General features: G+C 39.5%; 1 protein-coding gene across 3 annotated transcripts in view; it reads right to left on the bottom strand.

Annotated features, from left to right (window-relative positions):
- Gfrl (Glial cell line-derived neurotrophic family receptor-like) overlaps positions 1-24,771 on the bottom strand; it is a 387,984-nt gene that overhangs the window by 94,617 nt on the left and 268,596 nt on the right. For all 3 annotated transcript variants that reach the window (XM_072303694.1, XM_072303696.1, XM_072303695.1), the window contains exon 4: positions 23,445-23,589. In XM_072303694.1, coding sequence (XP_072159795.1) covers positions 23,445-23,589 — 145 coding nt within the window. The remainder of the gene's footprint in view (positions 1-23,444; positions 23,590-24,771) is intronic.

Genomic DNA, 24,771 nt, shown 5'->3' with positions numbered 1-24,771 from the left:
ATCTTTATCCAAAATTTATTTTCGTTTTCCATGAGATCAGCGGAAAAATCAGTGAAATGTACAATTAATACCTAACATTTTCCTTTACAAATTCAAATTTACGAGGCGAAATCTGGCAACAATGAAATGGACCACATTTTGCAAAAAGGAACCACTATTTCTGGCTCATTTTAGAAACACGTAAGTATATGCCATTGGTTTCCCCGTGCAGAACGGTGGTTTTATGGAAGAGTCAGAAATAGTGGTTCCTTATTGCAAAATGTAATCCAAATGTAGTTATGATCTTTCTTGGGAGGTAACGACGAATTGGACTGCATTTTGCAATTTGGAACTATAAATTCTGGCTCATCTGAACAAAAAACACTTATGTGTATAGGGATACTAATGACACGTGTGTTTTTTTTAAACCGGGCCAGAATTTATAGTTCCAAATTGCAAAAGGCAGTCCAATTGAGGGAGGAAAATAGATTAAAAAGCCTCCTAATGAGTGGCCCCGTTTCGTCGCTCCTCTGACGAAAGGGCGAATCTCAATTTCCTCGTGAGCCCTGGGTCACATTCAAATCCGTGCATTCTGCGGTTCATGTGGAAAGTGAGATACGTCCTTATGTCAGAGGAGCGACCTTTTATGAAACCCGGGGATTTCATTCGTACGTGACCGAAATGAAACCTTATGATGAGACGAGCCTCCGGTAAAAATTTTAGCTCACGGATACGTTTGGTTTTGGACAGTGGCGTGGCGTGAATTGCGATGTATCGATTCTCATGCCATTTAAAGCTATGGTAAAGAATCGATTAAGGTTCGCTGCGAACACCCTGTCTATCGATCCTTTTTCATAGGTTTAAATGGCATGACAATCGATATATCGCAATTCACGCCACGCCATTGGTTTTGGAGCTACAGCGTTGCAAAGTTTGCATGTTTGAGTCTTAAAAATCTTCATATTTTTGAAGAATTTCTTCCAAAAGCCAATTTCAAAGTAATGTAAGTAACAAGTAATGTAGGTTTCAAGTAAACATGACGCGTAACTGAAAAATTATAAGAAAGTCCGTAGTAAAAGTTTCAAATTGTGGATGAGCCGTTAATAGCAGTACAACTTTGCAAAAATTACATTCTTACCATTTAAAAATACCCATTTTTTATAGTTTTGTATATTGTAGCAGTATTTGAGACATAAAATATACAATTAGAGATACTCGCAGACTCATAGTAAAATTTACATCAGCTTACGATAATTTTAGGCAATGCAGCGTTGCAAAGTTTAGACGTATAGCATAGATTTAATCAGTATACGATAATTTTGGGCAATACAGCGTTGCAAAGTTTACATCTTTCATCGATGAAAATGTCTACTTTTTCTTGTTATTGTATTGGAGACAAGATACAATATGAGTTAATGGTTAATAGTGTGAAGCGAAATGTGGAGGCTTTATGTTGATCCTGGGTGACAATTGCATTAAAATAACATCGTTGCAAATTTTATCTGCTTTTCTTTTAACATTCGATTATATAAAATTAGTTCAAAATAAGGATACTTCCAATAGTTATTTTACTTTTAAATGTAATTCCAGAGGATTTTTGGAATACAATGGGTGCTTCAGCATCATGGTTGCTTTCAAGATCTGAAATATTCTGCCTAGACTTAGTTGCAAATTCAACCTTTTCTAGGTGTAATGAAGAAACTAACATAGAATATGGAGGCGTTTGGGTTTTTTTAAGTAGGGATACATCTTGATATAGACGATACATTCATTATGCCTTAAAAAACTGAGTATGTTGAACGTAAGATGGAAGATTTTGAAAATATTAAAGAAAGAAATAAAAAAAAAAAAAAAAATGCAAAAAAAAAAAAATACAAAGTAAATTAAATGAACGAAAAATAATAAATACACCAACAAAACAATAAAATATAATTTTAAACCTAAATAGAATATTTAAATCACTGTTGCGTTAATGTATAAAAAACCCAGACGCCTCCTTAAGAGAGAATTTTAAAATTATTTAAATATGACTTTTGGAGGGTGAAAGTTTAAAATTGGCATCATGTTGAGGCGTTTTCTATAGATTTGAAGGCAAGACAGGACTGATACTGAAGCATCACATGAATAACATTTTTTGAAGGAAGAAGATAAAAAACTATAAAAAATACAAAAATAAAAAAAAAAAATGAAAAATCATGTACGGTAGAAAGTCAGATAAAATTGAAAGAAAAAAATGTCAATGTAAATAAAAAAATAAGCAAAATCAAATAACTACTGGAAGCATCTTTGTTTTAAAATCGTCTATTATTAATTGCTTGGAGAGAATTGTGAATAAACTTGGCGAAAGTATTATTGCAAAAACCAATTGTCACTTGGAACAGACATCAGACCTTGATATTTTGGCTTGATATGAGGGATGATACCCATTGATTTTATCTTGAACTGGAAAAAAAAATTTAAAAAAAATCATACTTCGTTGAGTTCAAAATTGTAAGCTTGGCAACGCTGTATCACTACAAATCAATCTTACATCTGCAGATAACGTGAGTGGTTTATTTCATAGAAAAAAAAAACAAAAAAAAAAAAAACAAAAAACAAAAAACAAACGAACACTGAACTTAAAAATAAAAACATTTTTAAAGCTCATACATAAACTTTGCAACGCTGTATCGTTAAATCTATACTTACACTCGCGGTAAAACTTTTATACAAGAATAATCTTATCATAGAATTTCAGCTAAACCACATTATCATACCTTTAGGTGATCAATAAGTTCGTTTGTTAATTCAAAAACGGAACAAAATGAGCATTTTTATAGGTCTGTGATGTCAAGTTTGCAACGTTGCATCAACAGAATTAACAGCATTAACGTAGAAAAATTATTTATTATTGACGTATTTTTTTAGAAAAATGTACACTGACTGTTGATAAAATGTCTTAAAATATCATGAAACATCCAATGACAGTTGTTTACAGAAAGTAAGATACTTGATAATACGATAATCTTTAACGCTTAAATATGGAAACTTGTCAACGCTGTATTTCTAAAACCAGACGTATCTTCAAGCCAAGATTTTTACTGGAGACATGGGTCATCATAGAGCTAAGTAACAATATGTAACAATTTTGGATGATAATTCATGAATTTCCAAAATGCCTCGTGTCTTTGGAAGAATTTTTGACGAGCCGGGGTCTAAAAGTGCGTCGAGGTGGAAATTAACTGTTAAACCTTGTCAGGTTATCGACTGCTATACTTCCTTCTTGCCTTCAATCTGGTGAAGATTGAGCAGAGAGCGCCGAGAGCGGTCTGAGTCAACGTTACTTAATTTGAACTAAATTTTGCAATTCGGAGCTACAATTTCTGGCTCATCTATAAAAACACTTATGTGCACATGATACTATAGGTACTTACGTTGTTTCTAAACTTGATACACAATAGTGCTCAATTGCAAAATGCAGTCCATTTGTGTGTGGATCTGTGTAAAAAGATCTTCTCCTCCGGAAGAGAATTGTTCTTAACTTTTTGCGAACACATGAATAACATTTTTCTACAACCTAGGAATTTTTGTCTTCAAGCTTCACGACAGTTTTTGAGATTTAGGATCAAATTTCCTGAGTAAAGGAATTTTTTCCCCAGAAACATAGGTCTCCTCTTACAGATCTGGTCACTAGTAAAAAGGGCCCGGCATATTGTTATGAAAGGTAGCTTCCACATGAATAATAAGTTTTCCTCCGCTCCAATAGCCTCCAGACCTCCAGACTCATTTGGACCACATTTTGCAATTGGGAACTATAATTTCTGACTCAGTTTAGAAATAACTTATGAGCCATTAGTTTCCCGATGCACAAAAGTGTTTTTAAGGATGAGCCAGAAATTTTAGTTCCTAATTGCAAAATGAAGTACATTTAACCCTCGTCTGTCACATATAAGTAGAACTGACCAGACGTTTAAATGTAAAACTTGTCTCCCGTACGAAGGAGTGTAACTCCATTCCGAGGTCACCAAATTGACTCAAACAATTAATTTATTTTACAAAGTTATGCCTGTGCAATTTTCAGGCACAACTTTGTAAAACAAATTAATGAAAATGTGCCTGTGTAATTTTTATTTTAATTTTGCATGGAATCTCGGAGAAAATTATCAATGAAATTTCCAGGTAGGAAAATTCAAGATACTCCTACTTAATATGCAATTTGCGAGGGGACATTTGGCAACATTGAAATGAAGTTACGTTATTTCATGCGGGAAAGGATGAGCTCTCTTAAGTTTAGTTTTACTGTGCCGAGGCAAGTGAACCGCCAAAACTTTCATTATTGCTATACTAGAGGTTGTTTTGCAAAACGAAAAAAATTCCGGCTGAGGTTACTGTTTTACGACTAATATTTATAATCAGTCTTGGTCAATTTGGCTCTTTCAATGACAATTTGTATTGAAAGTGTTGATTTACAACATTATGGTAGTAGTTTTTGTGTAATTTTTGGTTTGTTGGGTAGCCAGTGCTATGGGTTAAAATAAACTGTTAACTCACGTTAACTTTAAATTCAGGAACTTAATAGTCGAAGCTTTTCGGCCTCAGCCGTCGTCAGGACTTAGCAAAAAACACAGTTTGAGACAATAAATGATTAATTTTGATTAATATCAGTTCATACATAAGATGAACGAGTGTGTTTCGGTGTAGTTGTGTCTCATTGAGTTTCTTATTGATTCAACGTTATTTCTACCGGAATAAATGATGAAAAATGGACGGCTCGTGCAGTGGCGTGGCGCGCTTTGCGATATATCGATTTATCGGCCATTTAAACCTATGGAAAAGGATCGATAAACAGGATGTCCGTAGCGAACACCTTAATAATTGATTTTTTACCATGGATTTAAATGACATAACAATCGATATATCGCAATTCACGCCACGCCACTGGGATCGCAAGTTCTTCTGTCCTCAGGACTTTTGTCTAGGAATGAGATTCTTGATTATAAATAAGATGTTCAACATTTTTCTATTGCTCACCATTTTGAGACTTTTCCTAACTTCGAATGAAGTGACCGAATCACTTCCTTCGTCAATTCTCTGTCTCGGTGACGGAGTGTGCGTTTGTCTTCTGAAGCACTGTCAGAAGTCTATTACTGGCTACTAGATTCCCTAGGGATCAAATATACGATATTCTACGATAAAAAAACTACTATTTACGGCTCATTCGTGAAAGTACCTCTTCGTATAGGGTAAAATCAAAGTTTGAGGAGAGGGAGAAGAATAGAGAGGGGAGGAAGAAGAAGATAAGAGAAAGAACAGGAAGAAAAGAGAGAAGAGAGGAGGGAAAAGAAGAGACATGGGAGATGAAGAAGAGAAGAATAGAGAGAACATAAAAGAGAATAAAACAGTGAAAGCACACAGTAAAACAGTGAGAGGGAAATTGAGAAGGAAATTGAGAAGGAAAGCGCGAAGGAAATTGGAGAGGGAAAGCGAGAAGGAAAGCGAGAAGGAAATTGAGAAGGAAAGCGAGAAGGAAAGCGAGAAGGAAAGCGAGAGGAAAAGCGAGAGGAAAAGCGAGAAGAAAAGTGAGAAGAAAATCGAGAGGAAAAGCGAGAGGAAACGTGAGAAGAGAGAGAAAAGGGTCTGGTGCCGGAGCCTCCTCGTGGTGGACCTGGGACGGGTCTCTGACCCGTGCCAAACGCCGGCAAACTGTTGTGATTCTGCACCCTCCCTCGCCTCTGGTTGTTAGCCCATATCTCTTCACACATCGTAACGAGCAATTTAGGATCAAGCGCATCCTTGGTACGTTATTACCTTGGTTGTTAGCCCATATCCCTAATACGCTCGGGCATGGATCAACCACTTCCTCGGTGCCCTGCTCCGCGCGCAGCAGGGCTGTTTACACCTTGGATGTTAGGCCATATCCATTGCAGCCTTGGATCAAGCGGAACCTGGGTACGTTATTACCTTGGTTGTTAGCCCATATCCCTGGCTTACGGAAGAGATCAAGCGGAACCTGAGGAACATGAGGGGAACGATGATCTTCAGAAGACCACTGATAGTAGTTAGGCCATATCCTTGAACCGCGAGGTGCAAGGATCAACCGGTACACAGTGGTCTAAAAATCCCGATCTGTGACCGACTTTGCGCGATTCGTCAGTGACCAATTGCAGGGGTGACCGATCGAAGCCTGGCAATCCTGTACTGGTCAACCTCCGGTATCTGCCGATGCTTGCGCATTAAGTCTAAAGCCGTCATCCCCCCCGGGACACTTTAGACCAGGCAAAGTCGGAACCGGAGGGTCGGACACCTCTCAAACGGGCTGGTGGTTGAGGCGATGTTGCAGATTGAAGTAGGTTTTGATGCAGGACGAGCCGAATACTTCACGAGAGTCCCGGGGTCTCGTGGCTCAGGGTATTCTGTTCTCCTGGGCCGAACAAGCCGGACAAAGTTTCAGCAATCTCTATCTCTGTAGAGAGTATCCAGCTACGAGTTTGTTGTCTCACTGCTGGATCGCACGGTGGTAGAGGAGTTCCCTGCATTCGGTCATTGGCGAATTGTTCACTGTTGTGAGTGAGGGTGCGCCCAGAACGCCGACCCAACTCTTCATGGCATGAGATCTTGAAGAGGTCACTGGTTATCCTTACTAAATCTCACTCGACTAAACCTCTGATCTCGTAGGAACTGAGTAGATCCGTTGTGCTTCGTTCGCGCGGGAGTCCGTGTGAAAAAAGCAGAACGGAGAAGAGATCTTAAGGAGGAAACTGGTCGGTCCGGACCGGCTATAGGGCATCCGATCTCGAGTGAAACAAAGGCATGAGCCCCATGCCTTTGTCTTTTAAAATTTCTTCTCAATTTCTTCAAAATTTCTTCAAAATTTTGAATTTCAAATTAACGTAATGCCATGGGAGTTGTAAGTTGGACGGTGGAAGCGTTGCCGTCTGATGTCGGTTCCTCCTCGTGGTAGACGGTGGAAACGAGGGTTTTACCCTCGGCTAAACGCCGACAAAATATGTGCTGGTTTGGTAGTAACACACACACACACACAATTCTTTTATTTTTATTTGTTTACTTATTAATTTTTTTTCTCAGTACTTGAAAAAATACCAGACTTTTGGAGCAAATTCCCTGACTTTTCCATGTTTTCCAGGCCATTTTTTCCCTGACTTTTCCAGGTTTTCCAGATCGCTGGGTAATATTGATGAAAGCAAGTCTTGCTTTCATCAATATTATCGTGAAAGTAACAAGATTTTTCCTTATTATGACAATAATTTTGGAGGAAGTTACTGTTCTGTCTTGTTGTGCCATTTTTTAACCAGAGTATGGTAAATGCTAATTGACTTGTTTTTTCCGTGAATTGATCGAGAGATATGTTCTTTTAAGTTCACCTTGATGCTGCAGAAAATCACTTGTGTTGTCGTTAGCAGTTCCAATTTAGGTCGAAAAGAACTGATATCTGACAACGTACAGACAAGGGCACTCCGCATTCTCCACCCCGACTTCGTTTTTTGTTTGATCATCACCTCCTGCCCACTTAACTCGCATCATTCCATCGCCTTTTTCTTCCCCCCTTATTAGATGCGTTGTTAAAGTCAACAAAATAGGGCCAGTCTACAGAAGCCCTCAGCGGTTAATAAGTCAATTTTTATCGGATTTCTAGGACATACGTGTCTAAGGCTTCCGAACATCTTCCATTTAATATCAAATAATACCTACACACGCTCCTAAGTTTAAAATTAGGAATCTTTTCCTTTTCAAAAACGCTTGCCAAAAAACCTATCAAATTATCCAGCTTTGAGGTTAGTAGGTTGAGAAGCTCATTGTATTAAGCATTTTAAATAGAGGAACGATTCTTGATTTTAAACTTAGAAGGTGTATGCGGATATTATTTTGATATTATAACTTGCAGACTTTCAAAAACCTGAAGCACGTACGTCCTAAATGGATGTATAGTATATACAGCTGAGCACTTTCGTCGATTGACCCTCTCTGTAGCCGTGACAACAAAAACGTATCCGTTATTTGTTTGAAAGCTTTGAATTTTTTTGTGATCAAAAAATTTCGAGATCAGATCCTCAGAATTTACCATACTTCTGAAAAAATTTGCCATTCTTCTTTTCAAGGTGCGAAAATCAGGAAATCCGGAACATGGGGATGGCAAATCTCTGGATATAGCAGTTATGAGAAATCATAATAATTAGGAGATTCAAAGATCCTAAAGCAATGACATTAAGAAGTCAGTGAAATCTGATATTCGCATGTGGCTTTAGGTATTTCATCCGTTTAGCCGATAGGGTAAATTATCAATCTCCTTCGTGAATTAATCACCTCTTTTGATCGATTAATTATTTACTGACATGAATGGAACAACATGTTTTACGCCTGAAATGTATATTTTCATTAATTTTAGTTTTCTGTTCTTGACAACATCCGATTGGACTTTTTTCGATTAATTGGTTTGTATCCTACCCTACGTACACTTTAAATTTTAGTCTCATACATCACTGTCAGTGACAACCTATCCGTCATACATGCGAATCTTTAACACAACTCTGTCGTGTTGAGCCACATATTTATAGAAAAAAATCCGGAAACACGCAACGTTGCCGCAAACTTTCATGAATATTATGATACTATAGAACTGCAGTTTCCGGTTCATCGGTAAAGACACATGTCTGTAGGGAAACTAATGGTACACACGTTGTTTTTACACTGAGGCAGATATTTCAGTTCCTATAATTACACGATGTAATCCAATTCATACGTCGCCGGCAATTTACAAGCCAGTGGTGGATAAATATAGAAAATTATAAAATTAAAAAATAAAAGAACAAGATTACAGTGCTAATTATGGTGTCTATAATGTGAATAGGCACTTTTCCACCCTTAAAACATGGCAGAACTATGCACACTCAGAAGAGAGTGCAGTAAACTCCGTGACATTAGTTGGGTTGAGATCGGACAGGCACCTAAACTAACACAGTGACAAAGCGTAGAGTATCACAAAAAATGAAGGCGCTTCAAGCTGAGCTCATACTTTTGAAGACCATAACCTTAAAATTGCATTATGCCGATGCGCATTATTGCGAATTTATTGGAACAACGTGTGAACCGCTTGCTAATTGCCGGCGATTGCTAATTGCCTGCGACACATACATTGTCTAAAGACCATTGAAACGCGTGGTTTTGGAGTTACGCTATATAAAATCGGCCAAACATGTCGTTGAAGATACTTACAACTATTTCCTCAAATGTAGGTTTTGGGGACCTTTTTTTCAACTTTTGGGGAGGAAATTTGACAACAATGCGTCAGGGGTAAGAGACAGAAGAGGAAGGAGGGTCGAATTAAAACCCAAATGAGACATCTCGCCGACTGCGCGAGAAATGCAATTTTCTCGACGGGCGGCCGCTGGGAAACTTTTGATGAATTTGGAGCTGTGACTATGATATCCGACGTTGTCAAACGGTACATTTAGAGCCATATTCATGAACATTCCTTAATCAATCTCTACTTTCAAGGAATCCGCGCATGGTCTCGTTGTAACTACGAGGGATTTCTACAACGAAGGACCGTCAAAATCAAAACCGTAAAAAACTGTCACTTTTTATAATTATGACTATCAAAACGCAGGTTTCACCAGCGCAAGTGACCCATACAAAGGGCCGGGCGACTAAGGTTATGACTTACAAGAAAGACTTTCCAAGCTGCCGCCTTTGATCGGGAGGACATTTTGTCTACGAAATCTTGTTATTTCCAATGTGCCATCCCCCAAATGTTCGACACTTTGCGAGGGTGTATCTACACAAACGTGGAAAAAAAAAAAACAAAAAAAAAACACGGTCACCATAAATTGAATCTTCGATTCTAAAACGACCCATTTCGGAGAAATGAAATATGATAAAAACTGCGTAACACCCAGAAAATGAGTGTTCCTAGGCAAAAAACCGAACATCGAAAGAAATCTGTGTTGGGTCCTTTTCAAACTGAGATTTTCAATTCAGGCAAAAAGTTCGCTCAAAAGATTTCAGCTTGATCGGAGGCGGGAGCTTGGAAAGTTCCCTCTTTAGCTGTTTTTTTTTCTTTGGGTCACACTAGGTGGTTTTAAAATGCAGCCCTTGGAATTTAAAATTTTCCCATTTTCTCTCGGTTCATCCCGGTAAGTCCGGCAGGGGTGGACGGCCCGCTGCGGGTGGCGCGGCGCGGCGGTCCCACGCACGGCGGTCGCGTCGCGTCGCATCAAATCTTGCCCCCGGGCCCCCGCTCGACGTGACGGATGGCCTAAATGCCCGACGCAATTTTCACCCCCGTATCGTCCCCGTCATTTTTTGGTCGTCCTCATTCGGGGATTAATGCGTCTCTGTCAAAGCGGCTATGTGATTCGTTTTCCTTCTGACAGGGATACGTTCAGAGCGTCCTCCAGGAAAGGCCGTCGTAAGGTGTGACGCACGTTTCGGAAGAAAACTATGAAAGGGTGGGTGGCAGGAGTGAATGTTTAGAATAAGTAATTTAAGTCCCAAAAAACCTTCAATTTCCCGTATAAAAGTGACCTAACGAATCGATAAATGTCGACTCCCTGACATGAATATTCAATCCTACGTGCAAAAATACATATCGACGGTGTAAATCGGCAATCACATAACTCAGTTTGCGACGTAGCAGACTTCCTGTCATACTTTTATTTTTAAATGAAAAGCTACTCAACGGAAATTCTTTAAAATTGCCTTGATTTTTCTTCTCTGTGCGAAGAAAATTCTGCAAAAACTTAATGGAATGATGTCAATTTGTTCTCCTTGACAAAAATAACATAGAGACGGAGATTTTCAGACACCACAAACGAGTTATGTGATTGCCAACTTACACCGTCGATATACCCACGTTTACGTTTCTACGATTGTGGATACATCCAACTGTTTAGTTGGCAAAGAGAAGCTCTGTTCTTGTACTTGCCTCAAATTTTCTTTCTATTATTCTGAATATTAATATCGATATTCTGAACAGAGACCATATGAGAACACAGAAGTCTGATTGTTTACTTTTGTTATAAATACATATTTTTAATCAGCGGGGCACGGTTTTATAAGTATTAAAAAGAAACTAAATAACGAAGCCCGTTCATGTTTAGAATTTACAGTAAGAAAATACAGACGATATCGAAAATGCACCAACCTAAAAGATTGAAGCATTAGTAACTTTTTCACAAGCTCTCGAAAATTCAGAACGAGCCCACCAGTCACTTTCCGGTAAGCAACTTAGGCACTCGTTACATTGTATCGAGTAGGGGGTCGAAACTAGAGTACCTTTATAGACAAAGTATGGCCATTCGTATCTTCTAACTACAGGAGAGCTGTGCCACTCTTTGATTGGTCAACAAGTTTTTAGGCTTCATGGTGCTCTTACGGCCGTAAATAAACAAAGAAGATGGCGACCCACCATAACATTGATAAGATGCTAAAATTTGAAAAAAATTTCAATTATGCGGCAGTAACAATTAAACTCGCATATCTACGAGTAACACATGAAAAACACACGAAAACACGGTTAAATCGCCTTTCGCCTTTATCACAGGAGGATGTGAGATGTGCATAACCCCAAATTTGCTTGCTGGTAACAGCCATCTTGTTTGTTTGTTTACGGCCGTAAGAACATCGTGTCAGCCTATTTCCTCGCAACCAATGAAAAACCGGCACAGAAATGGCCATACTCTGTCTATAAAGGTACTCTAGTCGAAACGATCGCAAAGGCGGTTTACTACGTATACGCGCCAAAATCTTCTTCACAAAGGCTAAGAAAGAAATGCTACGAAGACTTCTTATCTTAAACTTTAATTATATTTATATCCTAAAAAGAGTAAAGCATAGCACCTGAGGCGCGAAACGCTTTAAAGTTCGCAAAGTAGTCTAGCTCGCCCCAAAACCTGGTTATTTTCTGCCAAACTCGAGCAAAGTTATGAAACTGGAATCATCGAAAACAGTCGGAACGTCGGGGGATGAGCGGTGGGGCGGGGGCCGACATAAATAATGGGTTATTAGGGACGATTCAGCAAACACTCGAGAATAAAGGTCATTATGAATGGTCGAGGAAACTGACTTATGGCTTGGCTCCCGCACAAACATGTACAATTGGGGCTGATAACAAGGTGAGAGTTCCTTTCGCCTCGATTTACCCCCTGACTCGAACCCACCCTCAATCTTCACCGCTGGCTCCTTTCTTAAGCTTGCCAAAATGTGCCAAACATTGTTTTTAACGTCATTCTCTTCTTCTCTATGATTGAAAACAATTGTAAATAATATAATGAAAATTCAGCTCATTGCGTACTTTTTTTAAAAAAAAATAGACCCAATGGATAATTTGCACTTAAAAATCTTATTGCTTCATCTGAGAGCGCATGATCAAAGTTGAGTAAATACCTCAAAATCTTGGTCAGGTGTTACTTTCAGTAATGTTTGTCGCACAAATCTTGTGCTGCGTGAAATTTTGAAGTAGGAAACATGTATTGAGGGACAGTGTAAGTAAAACGCTTGAATTTGTTCTTAATTTAATGGTCCACTATCCAAACCCGTGATATCATGGTTTGGAGTTAATTTCTCTAATTTTTGTCGCTGAAATTGTATTCTACGGGAAATTTCAAGAGGAAACATATATTAGAACGCTTAAATTTGTACTTTGTCTAGTTCCCCATTCTCCAAACCCTTGATATCAAGTTTGGTAGTTGATTTCGGCAAGTTCGTCGCGCAAATCGTATTTCACGTGAAATTTTGAGGAGGGAACTTACATTACAACGCATATGAATTTTTAGTTTTTCTGGTGGTCTCATTTTACACTCTAAAGCAGAAGGCGAAAAAGGATAAAGGGAGAAAAATCGTGATGAAAGATTTGCTCTCACAGCTGTGTCCACCAATCGCGTCTTGCAGTGACGTAGAGAAGCCTCTAGTGAAGACGGGCAAAGCTAAGGTTATTACGAATATAAAATTAAAGAGAACGTTCCATGAAAAAAGAAAAGGAGATCAGTGGGGTGGCGTGCTTTGCCGTAAATCGATATTTCCCCATTTGAAGCTATGGTAAAGAATCGATTATTAAGGTGTTCGTTGCGAACACCCTGCTAATCGATCTTTTTCCATAGTTTTAAATGGTAGATCAATCGATAAATCGCAAAGCACGCGACGCCACTGAAGGAGATCGCATCGTGCACGAGCGCGGAGAAATAGATTAAACGCATGCATATCCTCAATTTACCCGCTGTCACATCAAAGACTTTGTCGAAGAAATCGAATAAAAGAGACAAGTTGATTAATTCCGAGTTAGATACAATAAGGCTTTCAAGAGCTTTCCGCGCCGCGGATGGAAACAATTTTCCGCCGGGCGACGAGTCCCAATCCGACCTGAAAAGAAAATTCATGTGAGGTTTTTCCTTTCATTTTATTCATCGTGAAATCCGCTTTTTGTTCGCGTCTCGACTTAAGCAGAGTGGAGCTTTCTAAGTTGGTGTGCGAGTAATCACTCGCTGGAGACAAATGAAACTTAAATAAGTGGACCGAGTTGAGAAAAAAGAAACCGTGTCATGCCATACATATAGGCGTCGGCCTCCTGTGGTGTAGTAGTTGTAGCGCTAGCTCTATGATCGGGAGGTCCAAAGTTTGATTTCCTGCCAGGCTACCCGCGAGTTTGATGGTCTCAACAATGGTTGCCTCGGACTTCTGGGTTCTGTAGGAATGGAGGGGAGACGGGACTAAAACCGCAGGATTAGCCCTTGTGGGCTATTTGAAGTAAAAAAAAAAGAAAAAAAAAAGTTGAGATTTAATTCTAGTTTAATCAGTCATATATTCTTCTCTGACAACAACGGATCACTATGGACAAGATACAAATTCGGTACGACTGTGGTACGACAAGGTGGTGGACAAGGCACAAAACTGATCCTCTCTGCGAAGGGATTCATAAAATTGATGGACAAAGCGATGGGGACGGGGGATCGACAAAGAGAAAATGGAACGAGCCTATTGGTGGAAGCGGATGGTTGCAAAATTGGCTAGAGAGGAAACTAGTTTTTAGACACGGCAACCCACACAAGGGGCCCTATGGTTAGTCCATCATTTGTTCCCTTAGTCTTTAAAAACCACCCGTTTCAGGCGACATGATCACTCAATATCTCTTGTCCTTTTTCTCTACAGCTTTGTCTATCAATTTTAATAATCAGCTCTTTGCTCTTTGCGGTTCGAATAATTGTATCGATCAATGAGGAGAAGGGCCCGAGGACCAAAAAACGCAAGGTTAATTTGTTGAAATCATCTGCATGTTAACTGAGTTTTTTTTACTTTATTGGAGAAATTACTTAAAAACGAAGATATTACAAATGTGATGGGTTTAAATAAAAGGTTATAAGATTGTTTAAAATTGTTTGGGTACAAATGTGTTTAACTTTAACACATAAGTTTTTTGCGCTTTTATATACCGCATTATCCTCCTTTGTAGGCAGCAATTGAATTCCAAACCGCCAATAAACGCCTTCAATATATTGTGATACCGCCTGGGGTTACCAAAACGTTCGAATAGTTGCATCTTGGGTTACGGTAGCTACAGGCTCCTTACCTTGAACAATGTCGTTCACTTTTGTGCCAGGGAAGGTAAAGTTGAAGGTAAAATTTTGAGCCCAGAGCAAAGCAGACGAGACCTATACATCATATTTTCTGAAGAACTCCGTTTTAAGAACAAACTAAAACCGTAATACGAGTACATCCCGTTCGGTTAAACATTTTCAGTATATTTGGGGCGGTGGGTTCTTGGAGCATTTTTTCAAGCATCAACATTACAATGCTTCCGGACACTACACACCTTACTTAAAAGAATCATCAGAAATGCCCTAAAGCGGACGTATTTGCTAAACGGAACTATATGTAGAGGGTTTGTGTGTAACATTGTTCCTTTTGGCATAGAATACGTCTAATTTATCAAAATTGCCACTAAAAACGTGCACCCTTGTTTCTCATACACGCAGTTCTCTTTTTCCTCGCCCTGGCACCAAAGACTGAATAAATCTAGAAATTTCCACCAGTAGGAGTCAACTTCTTTAGAATTTTTGAAGCGCAACTCTCAAGCTGTTCTCTTCACTTCCTTCTCAATGGAAAATGACTGAGCTTTTACCGGTGAATTTATGAGACCGTTTGTCCATGAGAGGGAATAAACAGTTAGATTACGGTTTTTGAGAGGGAAGTTCGCGAGAAAGGTTGCCAAATTGTCCGGAAAATTCGTATATGGCGGAGGAATCGTGCAGGGTCGCTGCTCAGTTTGTCAGCGTCGCGCTATGACGTCCATGGGCCGTGTAAATATTAGATACTGCACTCGCATTTGCATTTTCATATTTAGCTCTAATGTTTTCACCGCGTTGCCAAGCTTCTTGGCGAATATTGTCTGATATTTAGCTGCCAATTTTAACTCCACAGCGCAGCTAGTTTTATCTAGCTAAGCACTATACGCATGATTAGGACTTCGTCTTGAAAAGATGTGCGACCGTAGCTTAGGGCAAGTATCATTTTGACTACATTTATCAGTTCGGAACTACAATCTTCGGCTCATTTTAGAGATAACGTATGTCCCATTTGTTTCTTCACGTAGATAAGTCTTTTTAAGTATGATCCAGAGATTGTAGTTCCTTATTGCAAAATGAAATCCGTTTGGATCACATTTTGAAATAAGGAACTACTATTTCTAACTCATTTTAAATACAAAATCGGTGTCATTAAATGTAATATGACCGTAATCCAAGTAGACTTGTAATTAGGACACGTTCCATGCACCCGTCATAAAGAATACGTTTGAAAGAATATCGCAACAACAGCAACATTAAAAAATAAAGACAGTAAAATCACAATTTTTACAAAAAATTATTAAATGGCATTACGTGGATATGGATGCAGATTATGAAGACAAGAATGTCATAAACATTACTTTGAAATAGTTTAAGAGTTTGAGAATAAAGAGAGGTTATTAAACTAATTTTTGCAAATGAGTTTAACATTTGTTTAAAAATATTCAGATCTCTTTCGTCGGTCATGGTTCGGTTCACCTATTTTCGGGTTGTATACATTTTTTCTTGGTCGAGTGACATTCACACTCAACCTATTCGACTCACTTCTTTGACCGGTTGACAATAATTGCAATTTTAGATCAACTCACCGACGACCATTTTTTGCCGATGGTGAAGCTTTAAGATACGTTTAAGGATACCGGAAAATCGGCCAAGATTGTTTTTAAAAAAACTTTAGTCCCTAGGGGAGAAGTAGGGAAATGTTTTTACTCTCGCGTTACTCTCTAACATTTCTCCTGATTTTTCTTTATTCGATTTAGCTGGCAATGCAGGAATGTTTCTGCTGTTAATCCACCAGAACTTCTCAACTGTGCTTGGAGCTTCCCGCCGCTCACTCTGAGCAACTGCTACTCAGCATATTTTTTTCTCCTCTGATTTTTTTCCTGCGGGCTTTATTAAGTACGAAATATTTTAACAGGAGCATCGGCGAAGCCTCAAAAAGAATACAGCCCAGCTTTCTATCATGTTTTTGAAAACTCATTATCTCTAATGTCTGCGCAGTAACTTTAATATTGCAAGGCCTTTGCAGTATTTTGAGACGTTGTTTTGTAGTTGCCATAAAGGTTTGACCCAGTTAGTAAAGCACTTTAAATAGCTGTATCGACATTGACCTGCTGAAACACGTTGCTACACTGATTACATCAAGATCAAAGTTACATTCCCTTTAAACCGTTTTTTAGTACATTTTTGTTAGAACTGGGGAAAGAACCGGAGAGACAAATGTCACATCCAAAAATAGCACCATATTCAACAGCTATTTACATGCTAAACAATAGGCCAACTGATGATTGATGCATCCCGACTGATGTGACTTTTGTCTCTTCTTTTCTTTCCCCAGTTCTACATTTTTCTTCGCTTAGAGACCAGTGTCAGGGTGTCTACTAAAATTCAGTTTCCGATATTCCTGATATTTTAGACGGGATTTACTGATTTTTCGGGCAAATAAATTTACACTTTTTTTTATTTAAAAAATCAGCATATTTAATCAAATTAATCTAATTATTGAGAAAGCTTGAGGCACTTGAAATTTCCTGATCAACAACCGATTTTCCTGACATATTCCTGATGACATCGAATTTCCATATCGACGGTGAAACTACCAAACTACGTATCTCGGTTTGTGACGTCGCAGACTTCCTGTCATTCTTTATTTTTTAAATGAAAAATTACTTAACGTCCAGTCTTGAAAATTTCTGTGATTTTTTCCCTTTGTGCGGAGAAAATTCTGTGAAAATTTCAAGGAATGATATTGATTTGGTCTACTTCAAAAAAATAAAATGCGAGCGTAGATTTTTAAACACCGCAAACGAGATACGTGGTTTGGTAGTTTCACCGTCGATATTGTCCAGTTTTTACTGATGGTAGACACCCTGACTGCGCACTCCAAAGGATGAAATCAAATTTGGCAGTGCCGCACGTCGATGTACACTATTAGCGCCACGTCAAAAAATCGATATATCGGTTTATTCTCATTAACATCATTGAAAGAGGTCGGATCCAATTCGATATGATGAAGAATTCCTATGGTAACGTCACCACTAATAGCGAATATTTCGATTGAGCACCCGGCGCAGTGCCGGACAACGGATGACGTCAGCGGAGATCGGAGTGGCGTCACTGAAAACAAGAATGAAAACAAATTTGGCAGTGCCGCACGTCGATGTACACTATTAGTGCCACGTCAAAAAAGCGATATATCGGTTTATTCTCATTAACATCATTGAGAGAGGTTGGATCCAATTCGATATGATGAAGAAATCCTATGTTGACGTTACCACTAATAGCGCATCTTTCGGTTGAGCACCCGGCGCGGCGCCGGACAAGGGATGACGTCAGCGGAGGCCGGAGTGACGTCACTCGGGATGGAGAGGGGAGGCGGTGGGGGTATTAAAATTTCAACTGTGCAGTGATCGAACCGCGCGGGAGTGCAGTGGCTCAATGATGCTATTAGGTGTATAAAAATGAGGAGTTATAACCGTGGTAATACGGTTAAGTGTTGCCTCGCTTTGTAGGTCAGGTTTCACCCGAGCGGAGGCGCTGTTGCCGTTATTGCGATCCAGCCTCGTTGCACGCGTGAAAATCTGCCGTGCTGAGGAAGAGCGCCGCAGAGTGCATCGAGTCAAGAGGAGGGGTCGGAAAAAATATGGAAACTTTAAACGCTTATAACTCCGTTTATACAAAACTTTAAGGTTCCAAAAGTGGTGACATTGGTTTCCTCGTGAAATTTTCTTCTAAATCACCCCTCATAATGTAAAATGTGACGAAATAAACATCAAAATTTGGAATTTCAACTAAAAATTCTATGTCCGATCTCTCTGATTTACTCGATCCACTGTGCGCCGTTAGAGTCTTCAGACGATGCCAAATTTCCTTAGAAAAATCGCAAATTTTCGGGAATACTTATGAATATTTTACTTCCGACTTTTTCAAAGAAATCTGTTCGTTGTTGGGCCTTAAGTGTCAGCTTTCATGGAAAAATATTACGGTTACGTTAGTGCGGATTCCTTTGAAAATGTTAAGGAATTTGCTTTGTATCATGGAGAAAATTCATAGAAATTTGCACAAAAATCTGCACAACCGTTTTCATGTAAACAATTAAATTGCCCGATTAAATTTGGCAACGGCTGATGTGGCTTGGTTCCTTTCTGTTTAACGCGGTCCAATTGTGGGTATGTTTATTGCACGCTGCGGCGCGGCGTGCGCGTGCTGCCGCTGCCAGCTCGAAACGCGCACTGGCGCCTACAAACCTAAGGGGATACTTCAAGCATTGCGCAATGCGTGAAGTATCCCTTAGGTTTGTAGGCGTCAGTGCACGTTCCTCACCGGCAGCACGCCGCGGCGCCCCCCGACGGGCGGGTAGTGAACGATTTCTTGCGGGGAGAGCTACCTAGCAGAGAAACTCTTATATTGTATAATTTTTTTTTTTAATTTTTGACTTTTAAAATTACACACTGCTCGTGAGAAGTAATGAGTGAACTCTCAACGCTACATGAAGTGTAATAATTAAAGGCAGGTCGTGCGTCATGCGCGCTGCGGACAGCGCAAGGCGGTTCATGAAATTCTCCCCTGTACTCTGTCGAGTTCAGGCTGAAAACAAACATGTCCGACTGCTATTGATATACATGATCTAAGAGCCACCTCACTAAAAGCACATGCATCTTCACTCTTAACAAATTTTCGTTCACCCAATGTTCTCATCTTTATCAAGAGCAAAACGGTCATATTTTATTTCGGCCAAGACTGCAAAGTTATTGAAATTCAAATCTCACGCCGCGGCCCTTGTGCCGTGACCAAAGAGCTGTGTTTCGGCCAAAGGAGTATGTAGACAGAAAATACGGACAACTGACGAGTTGAAACATGGAGCTCTAAGGGCCCATAGGGGCAGCCACGTCTAACAAAAAAATGTCACAGCCAATCTTCAGACTCTAATATCAAACCAAGATGGCCAAGGAAGTTCATAAATGTGCGTCCTTTCGCAAAAATAAGTGAATTAATGCAAAATCTAAGTAGAATACGTGCTTCACAAACGACTGGTCTTGACAATTGTAATAATAATTCACCCTGGATAAGTTGAATTCATAGATTGGCGGCCCTTTTGGGCTCTAAAAGCTCCTGGACCAAAACTTAAAATCACCGATGTGGTGGTACCCTAATTGGACCGCACTAAACAGAAAGGAACCAAGCCACATCAGTTATTGCCAAATTTAATCGGGCAATTTAATTTTTTACATGAAAACGGTTGTGCGGATTTTCGTGCCTATTTGAGTGAAACTTCTCCATGGTGCGAAGCAAATTCTTCAAAATTTCCAAATAAATCCGGACAAACGTTCTCTCGAAAAAAAATTAGGGCTGATGTGGCTTGGTTCCTTTCTGTTAAACTCGGTCCAATTAATTGTAGTAGTACCCTGTTAAATTAGGTTACTATCCGAAATGTTGCGGTACTACCACAATCAATTGGAAATTTCCATATCATCCTACACATTGGGGTAGTGCCACAATTTGAGAGGATAACCCGTAACAATTTTTTTTCGCGTATATGCACTCTAAGGTTGGCAAGAGCATGCCTACGTTTCGTTTACCTTGGGTAGGCCTCCCTCTTCTTCTTTTTCCTCTTCTTCTTTTCCCTCTTCTTCTTTTCGGTTTTTGTGGGAACGAAGTAAAAATCGGCAACGGTGCGAGAGAGGAAGTCCACTCGGGACAGCGCTTAATCCTCCCTGTGCCTTATCAATCGGGCCCAATCAATTATCGACGGGCACTTGAAGCGATTACTGACTGTTTTCTCGCACCTCGCCGCCGGCCGCCGGGAACAAATCGCCCTGCTCCCGGGTCGCCCCGACATCCGACACACTCCCCCGTCGTTTGTATGGGTGCTGCCCTTCCGAGTTCCGCCCGCGAGGAAAAAGTGTCGCTCAACCCCCCCCCCCCCCCTCACCCATCCGGTGTGAATGGGGGCAGCAGTTCGTGCTGTCGGATGGGTCGCAGTTGCCAAACTGGGCTTATAATGCAAAATAATCAGTCACGACTAGAGTAGACTCTGACTCCTTTATACTGAGAGTTAAGACAACACCCCCTCATGGAGTGACAAACGGGAATACAGATTACACAAATTGAACGTTTTTCGTAATCTTTGGTCTGCTCATTCTCAAATTTATTTCTCTGTTCCTTCTCTCATTCCGTTTGTTCCTTATTGAACCCGTAATTCTTCGGTCCATTCCAGATTATGATCTTTGCAGTTGGTGAAAATGTAATCTTTATTCCCGTTTGCGACACTGTGGAGGCCTAAAATACGGTAACCAATCAGAAATGGATTCACATTGTCTTAACTCTCAGTATAATGGGACTGTAGACTAGAAGACTACCCCTAGAAACTCCAAGCTAGGTCAAATTGACACGACTATCTCTTCAGTAGGAGTTCCATGAGGGTGATGAAGAAAGGGGACGAGAAATCGCCAGTGCGTTTCGAAAAGGTAAAAATTTAAAAAAAAATAAAAGTCATGAAATAGCATTAAAAATACTTAAAAGCTGTCAAAATCAAGGTATTTAGGTAGGGGTCACTTTGACCCGACCTGGGACCCCGCATCTAAAAAATCACTCACACCTTTTCTAAAGGCACATTCTTTGAGCGTATGAAATTTTAACATTGACATTTTCGCCAGTCCTCATAAAACTCACTGTAAAATATAAAAAGTTAACATTATAACGTGACAACCTCGCGTTAGGTTTAACTGCACTCCGACGGAAGCTGGTGACATGGATGAATCTTGCATGCTGCAGCAAGCGTCGCGCGTCGTGAATGGGTTTAAATCACCCCGAAAGGCTCGCGGATTTTTTTATCCGTTTTAGCACCGAGCTAAAAATCCTAGATAAAACCTTCATTTGTACCTGAAAACGGCCGAAATTTTCCACGTTCATGGAGAAAAAGATTCGTGAAAAAATTTGACTGTACTTTTTACGGCAATGGAGAGTTTGCATGTGTCTGAAATTGTGCATGTAAATTCCATGTTTGAAATGAAACTGCTGTAAAGACTGCGAGCACGAGGATATCCTTCGTTTCTAAATTGAAAAATTAACCGAGGAATAATATAATATAATATATATAATATAATATATGTAATATAATATATATAATATAATATATATAATATAATATAATATAATATAATAATATAATATAATATATAATATAACCTAATTTGCCAAAATACATGTGTTTAAATGGAAAATGCCGCCAGATGTCGTCACGAGGTGGCACATATTCTTACTTTTAAATCTATTTTTCTCCGATTTCCCATTTCAGAAAAAAAATATGAAAAATACTGCGAACTTATCTTATTAGGCACTCTCAGATGAAACAATAAAATTGCTGTGTGTAAATTCTCCATTGTGAAATTTTAGGCTCAAATAACTGAAATTGTCGGATTTTACCGCTATTTTCTGTGTTTGCGCATGTTAATAATCAAAATAATCAACGTTATTTATTAGAATTCATTCAGCATCTCTAGGGAATACTGAAGGAAAATCTAAAAAGTTTTCATGTTTGAATGTACGAGGGGCGTTCAATAAGTAAGTATCCCCCCCTCTCTAAAATCCATAAGAATGGACCAATTTTAAAAAACTTGGGCTCAAAATCTTCCTTAGGATATTTTAAGTTCAACAAAACAAACCGCAACAAAATCGGACTATGTGCGGCCGAACGCGAGCCGTTTGAACGCGCCGAGGTGCTCGACGCTCCCGCCGAATCTGCGAGGATTTGAAGTCCGCTACAGGAGAAGAGCTTCTCTGCCAAAGCCTCAGTCGTTCATCACTGACGAAAAATCAAAGAAATTTTTGTAGAATAAGGGGCTTACCTCATTTCTCCACATAACCAGCTCGATCCAAGCAAGTCTGATACTGACTAAGACTAAGAGAACAGCTTTTGGATGCCTCGTGCGTGGAAGTCTTTCAGCTGACCGCGGATGAAAGAGTGGACGGCTTGTTTGACCTCTTCCACTGATTCAAAATTAACTCCTCCGGGTTCAGATTTCAGATACGATAATAAATGGCAAACCAGACCACCATTTATTCCCGTTCCTGAAATCTGAACTCGGAGGAGTTAATTTTGAATCAGTGGAAGAGGTCAAACAAGCCGTCCACTCTTTCATCCGCGGTCAGCTGAAAGACTTCCACGCACGAGGCATCCAAAAGCTGTTCTCTTAGTCTTAGTCAGTATCAGACTTGCTTGGATCGAGCTGGTTATGTGGAGAAATGAGGTAAGCCCCTTATTCTACAAAAATTTCTTTGATTTTTCGTCAGTGATGAACGACTGAGGCTTTGGCAGAGAAGCTCTTCTCCTGTAGCGGACTTCAAATCCTCGCAGATTCGGCGGGAGCGTCGAGCACCTCGGCGCGTTCAAACGGCTCGCGTTCGGCCGCACATAGTCCGATTTTGTTGCGGTTTGTTTTGTTGAACTTAAAATATCCTAAGGAAGATTTTGAGCCCAAGTTTTTTAAAATTGGTCCATTCTTATGGATTTTAGAGAGGGGGGGATACTTACTTATTGAACGCCCCTCGTATGTTCACTTTTGTTTCCTGGCAATTAAGGAAACACGAAGATTTCTGAAAGTTGCGATTCGACTTCATCAAAAAGAGAGAATCGATCTGGAAACATAATTATGAAAAAAAAAAAAAAAAAATACTAAGAAACACTGGGAAAAAGTTGCTTGGATCTAGAGTCCAGACTCTTAAAACCATTGACAAGAAAAAATACCATGGAATCGAGAACCAAGCCTCTTAATTTAAGTGTATTTCATTTTGATTCAAGCAAAATTCCGATTGAATCAAGAGTATTTTTTCTTGTCATTGTTTTCAAGAGTCCGGACTCTAGATCCAAGCGACTTTTTTCCAGTGAATTACGTTAGAGCAACAGTTGTTTACCTGTTTTCAAGAGCGCATTCACCATTTTTGACCTTACAGCTACTGCGGAAGTCTTCGTACATCTCCGAACACTCACGTTGTGTCAAACAAATGTCCAAAGCGTGATTACACGTCGGTAGCGTGTCAACTGGGAACGGGTCTTTTTCTGAAACGCAACACAAAATTTCGGGTGCATTTCAAGTAACGAGGAGTTAGTTACTACAATTGAATCAGTGAGAACGAAAACACGCCAACTCGAAAAAATTAAAATAATGAAGACACACATAAAAATGCACAGTAGGTGAAGAAGTGAGTTCAAGAAAAATATTTTTGGTGCCGAAAGACAAGTACTCAAGGACACTTTAAAGGTCCGAGTTGAAGCAGCTTTGCTAGCTTCAATGACCTTTATGAAAATTGACCGTCTTAATGAAAATTGAGCATTTTCGAGTTACTGAGTTGGTGTGTTTTCGTTCTCACTGATTCAATTTTTAATCTGGTGAAATAAGAGGTACAATTTGTAAGAATTAAGTATAATGAAATTTTGATAGTATGGATTGAGTGGATAATTGTGACCTCTCTCTCGGCAAATTTGATTTTTTTTTGTCATTTAGGTACTAAAATTATACCAACGCCAATTTTTATAGTCGCTCCTCAGACGTAATTTAGTAAGTTTGTGTCTACGTTGGCTGCGAAAAGCACGGAATCATTTAGATGACTTGGCTCAACTCAAAATGCAGGTATGGCGTCACATCAGAGAACTGGGAAGCGATATCACATCGCTGCGGTGCGATTAGGCAAAGAGCGGATGCAACTATACGTGTCTCTCAGCATGCAATGTTGTCTGCACGGCCAACTGAAGGCGCTCTCTCTCTCCGTGATGGCTTGATGAAACAATTAATTTATATTCATAAAAGACTAATGTAACTTTACATTTGTTTTCCTCGCATGCAGCTCTACTACATGATAAAAGAAAAAAACAACTTGATCGGCCCGAAACATTAACAGAGAAAAAAATTAAAACGGGACTAAGGCCGCAAATAATTAAAAGGAACGCATAAAATAAAATAAGAAACCCGGGACGTTTTGCAGGGATCACACCCGCATTTTCAACCGGCAAAACAAGAAAAAATTAAAAAAAAGAACACTATGAACCTCACCGTTGTTATTGTGAGACTATTAATTTTTTCTTCTTTTGCCGGTCGAAAATGCGTGTGTGATCCCTGCGAAACGTCCCGGGTCAATATCTTATTTTATTTGTTTCTTTTTATTATTTGCGGCCTTAGTCCCGTTTTAAGTTGTTTCTCTACATGATAATCCATTCTGGCTCTATGAGTAGAAGCTGTCTGTT

Source organism: Bemisia tabaci, chromosome 8 (assembly GCF_918797505.1).
Source record: "Bemisia tabaci chromosome 8, PGI_BMITA_v3".
Lineage (NCBI taxonomy): Eukaryota > Metazoa > Arthropoda > Insecta > Hemiptera > Aleyrodidae > Bemisia > Bemisia tabaci.
Note: the sequence above shows the minus strand (reverse complement) of the source record. Positions and strands in the feature narration are given on the sequence as shown.